Below are 11358 nucleotides of genomic sequence, written 5' to 3'. Positions count from 1 at the left end.
ACTCACCTTTCCTTCCTGAGTTACCCTGGCTCGCAGGCTTATCAGTGACTGAACCTTGGGTGAGAGGGGAAACAAAAACACAGACGTTCAGAATGCATCGCGGTTGGTTTCTTTCAAAGAGTTGGTAAAGCCTGCTGTTAGGAGCATATGGTTATGTATATAGATACTGTATACACAACTAGGAACATTATATACAAAGTGAGTACATACATACATGTGAGTGGGGTTTGTTTAACATCAATGTCACTGGTATCACAGCACTGTTGAGATGAACCATGATTTCCAGGCTCCCTGGCAATAGCCTCGAGCAGATTTTTACAAAATTCCACATCCACATAACTCCTTTGTTGAACATTCCACTCACTGCCCCCTCGCCTCCACTTCCCACCGGCTCCACGTTCTGAGCCACATTCAGTCAGTAGGGCCGACGGCAAAGAAAACCTCTCTCACTGCAAATGCAGTGATTGACATCCCTTGCCAGTGAGGGCAGGAAATCGGCGATTTTCCATCTGCATTAAGTAGAAAATTGTTGGCCCAATTGTACTGAATGGGCCAAAATAGTCTGAGGCATGGAAACAATTTTCTAGACGCAGCCCAATCCTCAAGGAGGGTGGGTAGTGGGTGGGTTTGGCCAAACGCGGTGCCCTGCATGTACTCGGGTGCCCTGCGCCCCCATCTGACAGTCCTGACCCTGCTGCACCTGCCTTCCCTGGGATGTCCTGCCCCGCACACGCAGGGCACAGCCAGCTCAAGCATAGAGGGGCATCGGGGGAGGTCCCCATGACAAAAGAGAAGAGATCCATCCCTGTTCATATCCGACCCCTTCTCCATATATGAGTTTTGTGCGAATTCAATTATATTACCCTGCATGACTTGTTTCTAGCACATTTGTTTGCTTTAAATGAAACTTTCCAGGTCATTTGCAAGAAGGCTTCATTCCTCCCCCTCCCCACACCAACCCCAATTAAGGTTTCCAGTTTCCATGTAAACCACAAATAAAGTAAACTTTCCTTTTTGGCCTGCAAATTTTGGTTTCCTAATGTAGATACTTACTGCCCTTTCCACTCACTCTTCCCCTTATATAGCAGGGCTGGTCGAAAAAAATGAATAAATTTAGGGGAAAAAGAAAAATGTTAGGACAGGACTGCTGCAGTTTGGAATTTCCCATAGGCGTTAGAATAATGTTTTATACTTTGCTTGCACTTAAAAATTAAAAATACGTAAATACATAAAATCTCATATACACAGATTACAGAGAAATAGGAAGCAGCTGGTGGGTGGGACAGACTTTTTTTTTTTTTAACATGGGTTGAGCTGCATAATGAATTAAGGGAGTGACTTGAATTTCCTTGCCATCAAAATGGAAGTGTGGGGCTTCTATAAATCCATAATACACAATCCCACAAAACTGATCTAAGAACAAAATTTCTCTATGCCCATAAAGTTGGAAATAGAAAAGACTTGATTTTTCCTATGGACTTACTAGGAGGGTCGCTATGAAAGAGTAGTTCCCTAATTTGTCTCAGCATCAGAACCACCTGAGAAGCTTCATAAGCATGTAGACTCCAAGTCTCACTCTAGACCTACTGGATCCAAATATTGAAGGAGAAGCCTCAACATTTGGGCTCTTTTTTAATTCCCCAGGCACCGCTGATGACAGCCAGATTTCAGGGCCACTGGCACGAATGTTTTCCATCACTGTATGTTACACTGTTCAGGGGTGGCAAACATGTGGCAACACAGACCACCACTCCCCTCTCCTGCACCCATGAAAGACATCACTAATTGGTCGCCATAGCCTTTGATGCTGAACTCCCATGCAGTCCTGAAATCTATCTCGATATAGTGTGCCTCAGATCCCTAGCAGCCAAGAGCACTCAAGCTATAAACTTATAGACCGTGCTCTCTAGAGGTTACAGCTGATGCTTGGGAAAAAGAGCATTGAACCAGAAACCTAAGCTCAAAATAACTAAATACATACCCAGAGACACATATTGACCCTATCACCCAGCTCCCAACAGAGCAAGCGTGCTCAGGTGGACTCCTCCCTGACCGGGATGAGAACTCATAACCACCACCAGTCTTTCAAAGGCCCCCCCCCAGAGGCAGGAGACCGGCCAAGGCGTCTCTCCCCAACCCTCTTCTTTCTTCCCGCCCTTCCCTACGGTACCTGAACATACAGGAGTTTTATTCTGCACAGAAGAGCCACTGATGGGCTTCCCATCTGGGGTAACACACCAGCAATAGCCGGTGTAAGTATGGCACTGCACCTGTTCGGGAAGTGGGAAGTAGAAAAGAACCATAAGTCTTGGGTCACAGGATCGACAGTGGCCTCCCATCCGTTTCAAACCCTCCCCAGCAAGGCGGAGCGCTCCTTCCACCTCTCACTCCAGCAGCCCTCCCCCCGCGTATCCCTCGAAGATGGGCCAGAAAACACTGTGTTTTCTGCGTGACTCTCAGGCGCAACCCCAGCCACTTATCTTAGGCTTCACGCTGTTTCCTTATGACATTTAACACTTAATCTCTTACACCACACTCAGAAATGTCCACTGCGTGTCCCATCTATTTGTAAGAAGTTCCGATTGGTGAACTAATTTGGCAAGTACAAGTTGGCATGTCATCGCCGTAGGTTGATACAACCCTTAAGCAGAGACAGGTGAAAGGCTTTTCTTCTTTTTCTAGCTTTTCCCAGCATCCGTTCCTACAGCCAGCTTGCCTACTGATCATGCGACTTTCCTGAGAGAAGGCCACACATGATGGGGCTAAGGCAAGAACAAGACCACTTGGGCCTGCAGGTGCTAGTTCTAGATGCCCTGCGGCACCACTGCTTGATCTTCCTCAAGCCTCCATGGTCAGGTCCACACTGCCTGGGAACAGTAAATGAAAATGAGGCTTTGGGCTTCATTCAGGGTAACTCTCCCTTTCTCTTTCAATAGCTGTCACTCTGTTCACCTCCTCCACCGCACCCCACCATCCCTTTTCCACCCACTTTCTACACAAATCTGGGCATCATTCCCCTGCTTAAAACACCTCAAAGACTTGCCATCAGACTCAGGATGGAGATAATGCTGATTTGCACGAGCTTAGGGATCCCCATGATCTGGCCCCTGCTCTCCCCACATCCCTGTTTGACCCCCAGGTCTCCACATAGCCTCCATTTCAGCCACAAGCAACTTGTTGAGGCTCAGAAACAGATCCTAGTGTCTCATGATTCTGAACCTTTGTTTGCTTCAACCAGTCAATCTCTCTGGAATACCATTCCCCAACCCATCCCAGCCGACTCCCAAGCCTTTGTCCTCCCACCTCATTCAGGATACACCCTCTGCTTAAAGTGGTCCCAGGCTCCCTACATCCTCCCCTCCTTCCTCTGACCCTCCACACAGCCTGGTTCCCCTAATTCCCCCTATTACAATGAGCCTGTTGATCTGTCTAGTCTATCTCTCCCATTAGACTGTGACCTCCCAAAGGCAAGAGACTGAAACTTGGCTGTTTCTATATTCCAAGCATTTAGCACAACGCCTGAGATTTATTGTAGGCATTTGATGAGTTGAATAAATGCATGAATTATCATATTTCCTGAACTCTTGGTCTCTATCCATCCTAAAAATGTAACATCAATTTAAACAGCCCTGCCACATTAAATGTAGACCTCAATTACAAGATGTGTGCCAACCGCACAGACATTAAAGTGTGGGGAAAAGGTGCCTCTTGGGATCAAGGACATATCAGAATCAAGGATAGACAGCAACAGCATACAAACTGAGTGGTGAGGGATACAGGGTACAGAGGGAAAGGATAGATCAGACAGTCTCTGTAAAATCCGTAAGTTATCAGCAAGAGAGAAAAGCTAGAGGAAAATGACTTCTGCTCTTGTGAGGGTACCAAACACCACAGTTCTCCCCAAAACTAGTTGTTTCATTACAGACCTGCACTCAGAAATTGGGATTTGAGAACAAGATGCAGTGCATCTCACTCCTACCAGTATGATGACTGTATAATTGAGGTGTTTACCTGTACCATGCATGCAGGGAAACTGTGTTCAATGCCTTCACCAAAGGACCACGTTTCACTCCCACTTCATCTTGTGGAGACAAGCCCTGAATCCCAAGATCATGCTTGCTACCCCAGATGCTCACTCAAGATCAGTGTCCTCTGGCAGGTTAGTGCTACCTTCTGAGGAGGCCTAAGGATGGAATGGAAAGCAACCCAGATACACCTGGATTTGAATCCTAGATCCAGCCAGTTATGGATTTGGCAGTTACGTTACTTAGGTCTTTGAGCCCCATCTATAAAATGGGGATCCTAGCACCAAACTAGGAGGGAACTGGCCAGGAAAACAGTGTGAGACCAAAGCCTGGCCTGGGCCGGTGGCTGGATACAGGGTAGCTACGGCAAGATTGCTCTCGGCTGTGTCAGAGAGCCTGGCCAGCCGGCCTCCATGTGGGCGCAAGCACCCCTGGGAAGCCCGGGAGACTCTGGTGAGGAGCACTCCTGGAAACTTGGAGTCCACCCCTTCAGACTCTGCACGGCCCGCAGGGGACGGCTCCTCGCCAGGGGCAGCATTTTAATGGGGCCTGACTGGCTGCTTCCTCCTCCGTGGGGAAGTCTGTCCCTGGGGCCAGTGGCCACGCTGACTCACCCCGGGGGCCCCTTGGCTCTCACGGCCAAGGCCAGCGTCTCTTTCTTGAGGATGGTACCCCCCACCCACACCTCCGCCAAGTCCGGCTCCTAGACGACACGGAGTGCCCCTTCTCCTGGGCCTGCAGAGTTCCAGCTGAGGCTTCTGGGGACAGAAGCACGTGCCTGAGGAAGACACAGAGCCCAGAGCTTTGTTCCGGGGGATATAATCTGACCTTGGGGCTCCGAGGGTCCCCAGGGCCACATGCTACCTGAGAGTGCCCGCTGTGCCCCTTTGGACATACAGATGCTGCCTCCCAGCCCCCACGCCAGGCCCACAGGCCCAAACACAGCCCCCCTTTCTCCCCAGGGCCCTCGGCATTTTCCTCAGGCCAGGCTCCAAGGGATAGACTCCAGATGACAAAGTCCACAGGCTGAAGGCTGCTTCCAAGTCCTTCAGAGTTTTACAGCTGAGCCTGAACGAGGAATGGCTGCCATGTTCCTCTGAGGCTTGGAGCCCACAGCTCCGGGCACACCCGCCCGAGGTGTGCTACAGAAGAAAGAGCAACAGTGAAAAAGAGACCCAGAGGACTTAGACCACTGCAGGAAGCACCCAGCAAGGTCACCTTCCTCTGCTGAAGGATCTCCAGAGTTCTCCATCTAGAGATTGTCTGCAAATTGTCTTGGGAAGTTTCCAAGATGTCTTCTTGAAGAAAAAGAAGTCATATGAAGAGAGAAAGCAGTGGTCACAGAGTCAGACTGCAGCCTGCCTTCCTTAACTAACCAGCTCCACCACCTCCAGTTAGCCACTGAAGTTTCCAACCCTCTGCAGCCTTGAAAAGGTTTGTAGTCAAACCAAGCCTCAGACCATCCATGACCATTTAGAAAGAGGGAGATAATAATACCTACCTCACTCAGTTGCTGGGTGGATTACACTAGATAATGTAAATAAAGTACTTAGCTCACATGGTAAGTGCCCAGTTAAACTTAGCTATTTATTTTTATTATCATGGTGTTATTTTTTAGCCAACTATCTGCACTCAAAAAAAAAGCACAGCCAGATTCTCTGATGGAAACTAGAGAACATTCTATTCCAACCAGCCCCAAGAGGAGGGGCAATTTGAAATCAGCAAAAAGTGTGAAAAAGTTTTGAGTAAAAGAAGGGGAAATTTATTTTCATATAGAAATAGTTTCATTATTCTCAGAAGAGAGAAGTAATGTTTCTTGTAGAAAAGCAATCAGGATGTAAATTCTATAGAACTAATGGTTTATATATACATGATCAAATGTTAAATCCTACCTAGTTTCCCTTCTTCCCTTGCAAACTTTATTGTTTTAAATTAATAAGCAATGCTCCTTGTTCAGATGGTGACTGCAGCCATGAAGTTAAAAGATGCTTGCTCCTTGGTAGAAAAACTATGACAAACGTAGACAGTGTCACTTTGCTGACAAAGGTCAGTCAAAGCTATCATTTTTCCAGTAGTCATGTACAGATGTGAGAGTTGGGCCATAAAGAAGACTGAGCATTGAAGAATTGATACTTTTGAACTGTGGTTCTGGAGAAGACTCTTGAGAGTCCCTTGGACTGCAAGTGGATCAAACAAGTCGATCCTAAAGGAAATCAGTCCTGTATATTCATTGGAAGGACTGATGCTGAAGCTGAAGCTGCAATACTTTGGCCACCTGATTTGAAGAGCATACTCATTGGAAAAGGCCTTGATGCTGGGAAAGATTGAGAGCAGGAGGAGAAGGGGGTGACAGAGGATGAGATGGTTGGATGGCATCACCGTCAATAGACATGAGTTTGAGCAAACTCCAGGAGATAGTAAAGGACAAGAAAGCCTGGTGTGCTATAGTCCATGAGGTCACAAAGAGTCAGACACAACTGAGCAACTGAACAGTGACACCTTTGTTCTATCTCCCCCGGCTCGGCACACCAACCTCCAATTCATCAACTTTCAGGCTTAATCTATGTGAAAAGCATGGGCCAAGAGGAACTGACAAGGTAACTGGCCATTTCGAGTGTTGAGCATCTTGAGCAGTTTTCAAATCTCAGGGTTGTTCTAACCACAAAGGTACAGATACAAACTATGGCATTTCTTCCTACCCCCCTCTGGAACAACCTTGAGAAGGTTAAAATGTCAATTGATGGGTCTTCCTTAAAAGACAAAAAGTGTTTTTACATCAATCTAAGTGAGGTTACTCTCTGCTTATACTGCAGCGTGTTCTTAGGTAGGAAATTTCATCTCTGACTCATATACTTAAATATTTTTGGCAAGAAGCCCTTTGCAAAAACAGCCCAGTGGTTTACTTCGGGTCAACCTCTCTGTCCAAATTAAGACAAATCTGCAATTATTTTAAGCTTGTTAGTCTTCAACATTAGCCCAACTTGTGGACACCTGGGAAAAGTGGGAGGCCAGCATTGCCAATGAGTGCAGTTGAGTAACTGATGAGCAGAGAACACAGCAACACCAGCTCACAGAACAAAACCAATGGGGCATCAAAAGGGAGGGAACCGTCAGAAAAATAAAGGAGATGATGGACCATGTGTAGCGCCAAGGTGCTCTCAGGTGTCACACTCCAAAAGGAAAACACCCCTTTCTATGTTTACAATGATGTTCCAAACACCACTGTGACTGAGGCATTATCTCATTTGGGCCTCAAGGTCACCCAGTGTGCAAATCCTTTATAGAAGAGGTGCATGGAGCAGACGTTATTTGCTCAAGTATCACAGCTAGTTCATAATAGCATAGGAATTCGGATCCCAAACTCCAAGCTCTCACAAAATTTCAGAATTGACAGAACTGGAGAAAAATCTTAGAGATCACTAGTCTCACCCAAATGCTTTACAAATGGGGAAACCAAGACCCAGAGACAAGAGAGGTGGCATGATGGCCAGTACCTAGTGCTGGCAGATGGAAGTCCCCCAGACCTGGAAGGGAGACCAAGAAAGGCCCGGGTCCCAGGGCTGGTGTATAAACGAACTGATCGAGTTGTTGTGCCTTGTAATTCTCTGGCAAATGGAACTCTTTTGAGGGAGAGGGGGAGGAAGAGGGATAAATATTCAAATCAAGAGTCTTTTGCTCCAGTTTGAGTGGAAGGTCATTTCTAGAGCGGTTCAGATGACAACATGGGGATCTCTGCTGAGCCCCCTGACCAGCCTGCTTTCCTCTCGCTGTTCTTGGGGGGCTCCTTGGACAGGGTCAGACCTCGCATCCCAAAGCAGCTTCTCTGTTGTTGGACTTTTGCTGTTTTTCCAACCAGCTTCCCTGGGAGAACAGTCTCCCCAGGTGTGCCTCCTTTCTTCCCTTCTCCTTGGAACATGAAGCTGCTTTTCCTCCATCTTTCTATCTGTCACTTTGCTACAGTGATGGGTACAGCTGGTGCTCTTTGGGGTGTGATCAGGAATTATTGGGGATGAAGGGGTTCTCTAGCCAAATAACTTTGGAAATATTGAGTCAGATAAAATTAAAAGATCTGTTGATGGCAGGACTTCTCAGAGCCTTAAATCAGTTCGCAATTCAACTCTAAGAGGAAGATACCATGGGCAGCAATTCCTAAACTTCTTTAACTGTCGGAACTTCCCTTAACTTTGAGTGAGTGAACCCAAATCCCCCTAAAACTGAGTTCCCCTGCTCAGCTTATGATTAATCTCTCTATCCAAAACTTTATCCCCTTTCTGGTCCTGCTTGTATTCCCCTCAGGGGGAAGAGGAATATTGAAGAAAAGGGGGAGTTGAAACTGAACAAGACCCCGTGTGGCCCTCTCAGGTATCAAAGGCCATTCCTTTTTTGTAGAAAAAGGCTTTAGTCTCCTAGGCCTTCCCTGAGTTCCAAAGAGCAGACTCAAGCAGTTACTAACCAGGGAAGTGAGAGAATGCAGAAACAAAGGAAGAACAGTCAACCAAGAAAACTAATGATAGCTTAAACAGTAGTTCTACAATTAAACAGAGCCCCAGCTTCAGCTCAGCAACAACCTAGAGAAGTGAGATGGGGAGAGAGGTGGCAGCGATGTTCAGGTGTGAAAGGACATAGGTAAACCTGTGGCTGATTCATGTTGATGTTTGGTAGAAACCAACACAATACTATAAAGCAAGTATCCTTCAATTAAAAATAAATAAATTAAAAAAAAACAGAGCTCCAGTTCCTCCTCAAGGAATCTACATAATAATCTGATGCATATCTTTGAGTTGTTTTGCAGAAACTAAGACCTCCCACACAGATAGATGGATGATGATGACTACATGCTGACCACAGCATATAGACCCTAGACTGGATGGAACCAGACATTGATGATTAAGATTCCAGAAACATCACCCTATTACCTCGCCACCAACCAATCAGAACAAAGTCCACAAGCCGCAACCTTCACTCCAAATGTTGCTTTTAAAAACCCTTCCCTGAAAGTCATGAGGGAATTCAGGTCTTCTAAGAATGAGCTGCCTGTTCTCTTTGCTTGGTGCCCTGCGATAAATGCTATACGTTCCTTCACCTTAACTTGGTCAGTTAATTGGCTTTGCTGTGCATAGGTGAGGGAGAGTGAACCCAAATTCAATTCAGGAGCATTCCACAGTAGTACTAGTGTTCTCTGAAACATGCTTTAAAAAAAAAAAAAGGCAATATAATGAAGTGCAGGGCCTTACTATATTTCTGTTTTTCCCATATTTTTACCATTTTTTTACCATATTTTTACTATATTTCTGTTTTTCCCATATTTTTACCATATTTCTGTTTTCTTACTATCCAGGTATCAGGCTTTCATTTAGTTCACTCTTCTTGAAACAATTTCCCTCTGGCAAATCCCCACCTCCTTTTTTGTAATGCTTTCTCATGTTCTATTTATTAAGAAATCCATCTTGAATTGCCTCAGACCTTCACTGACAACTGGGGTCCCCTCCAAGGCACCTTCAACCCAGTGGCTACATCCCTCCCACATCCCTTTTCTTTGTGCTACTTTGGTAAAATAGAAAAATGTGAACCATATGCAGAAAGACAGGCTTGATTCAGCATTCTTAGTAGCAACTACCAAACTTGTAATGAAATGACTACTATCATGTACAGGAACATTTCCCAGTGGGAAAAAGTTAAACTAAAAGCAGAAGGTATGTGGATATTTCTCTAATTCTCCTTGGCAGTGGGATTATGAAACATTTTTTTTTTCTTTAATCTGCCAGTTGTTCTAAAGCAGTTAGTAGGTTTTTTGGATTAACCTAACGCACAAAGTTAAGCATCTTGCTGTAGATCTACCCAACAACTTAGTTTCAGAGCAGTATTTTCAGCAGGCACATTTTCCTTTCGTCTACATTCCCTATAGGACCTCTTGTAAGAAATTATGTTTTTCCATTGGTGCCATGCACCCTAGCTGAACGACTGAGTCTCCAGGCCATCTGAGGTTGCCACTTATCCCCCTAGAACCTCTCTCCATCAGAAGCTGCAAGAGAACATTGCTTATTGCACAGTAAGATTCATGGGGAGGGCTTATGAAAACGAATTGCTAGGCCCTGCTCACAGAGTTTCTGGATTCATTAGGTACGGGGTCAGCTGGAGAATATGCATTTCTAACAAGTCCCCAGGTGATGCTGCTGCTGCTGGTCCAGGGACCACACTCCAAGCACCACTGTTTTAAATGACACTTCATCACTTCATCCTTTCCAGCATTTATCATGGAATACTCAAGAAACAAGTACTTTTCTAGCTGGGAATTTGGGAGCAAGGGGCCTTGGGACAATACTTCTTTCCAAAGTTTTTCTGTTCCAGTTGTTTTGATGACATGTGGTCTTTTAACTCAGGAATCTAGCGATTGTGGCATTAAATCTTCTGGGTGATTTCACACATGGAATAAAGTTTGATTGCAGTGAGAAGAGTGGGGGTAGACAGGAGAGATGGTGTAATCCTTTTGGTCTGGCTAGTGTGAGCTATTTTTCCCTCAGTTTGGAAGAGGTTATCCCACAAATGTCCCCCTCATCTTTAGTCAGGTTTGGATGAGAAGCAACAGGATGCAGAAGGAAAAACATGGCTTTGGAGTCATGACCTGGGTTTAAATACCATCTCTGTGTGACTTTCACAAAGTCACTTATCCTCTCCAAGCCTATTTATGAAACAAGACTAACAGTGCATACCTTGAAGGTTATTGAGAAGACAAAATGAGATGAGATGCATAAAGCATCTAAAACAGTGTTGGATGTAGAGAATGCACTCAGCACAAGCAGATTTTGTCCTTTCCCCCTTCCCTTTTACAGAAAGGATGTCCTTTGTAGCTTCAAAGCACTGCTATTCTTGCTGGCTGTAGACACTGTCTCCTGCTCTATGCCAAGTCTAGGGAGGACTGTCTGCTGGGGAATGAGGGATTTTCCTTTTAGAGTATTTACCTGGTCTTCCAGAATTTAATGGAGGAGAGGCAAGGAAGGAAGGTAACCCCTCAATTTCAAATTCTTCTAAATGTGGGGTCCTTGTTGACTATGTTTTTTATGAGCTGATGGTGTAACATGGCTGCCAATGTGATATTAGTCAAGCAGTAGTGAGTTAAGAATAAGAGATAATACCATTCTTCCCTAAGCTCTTTCTGACCACACCTGAAATACTGTATCCAGTTTGGGGAAGGACATTCTATAAGGGCAGGGTTGGTGGCGGGGTGGGAGGGCTTAGCAAACTGAAATCAGAGGAAAAAAGCCAGGAGGAAAGACAGACATGTCTCTATGATATGGGAATGAGTGCTAGAACTAAATATCTTTGCCAGGGCAAA

General features: G+C 45.6%; 1 protein-coding gene across 3 annotated transcripts in view; it reads right to left on the bottom strand.

Moving 5' to 3' along the window:
- SMOC1 (SPARC related modular calcium binding 1) overlaps window positions 1–11358 on the bottom strand; it is a 139982-nt gene that overhangs the window by 52790 nt on the left and 75834 nt on the right. For all 3 annotated transcript variants that reach the window (XM_070469552.1, XM_070469553.1, XM_070469554.1), the window contains exons 4-5: window positions 2171–2270; window positions 7–54 (exon numbers count right to left, since the gene is read on the bottom strand). In XM_070469552.1, the coding sequence (XP_070325653.1) occupies window positions 7–54; window positions 2171–2270 (148 nt within the window). The remainder of the gene's footprint in view (window positions 1–6; window positions 55–2170; window positions 2271–11358) is intronic.

Source organism: Odocoileus virginianus, chromosome 6, assembly GCF_023699985.2.
Source record: "Odocoileus virginianus isolate 20LAN1187 ecotype Illinois chromosome 6, Ovbor_1.2, whole genome shotgun sequence".
NCBI lineage: Eukaryota > Metazoa > Chordata > Mammalia > Artiodactyla > Cervidae > Odocoileus > Odocoileus virginianus.
The sequence above is the reverse complement of the archived record's forward strand: the minus strand, read 5'-3'. Positions and strand labels throughout refer to the sequence as shown.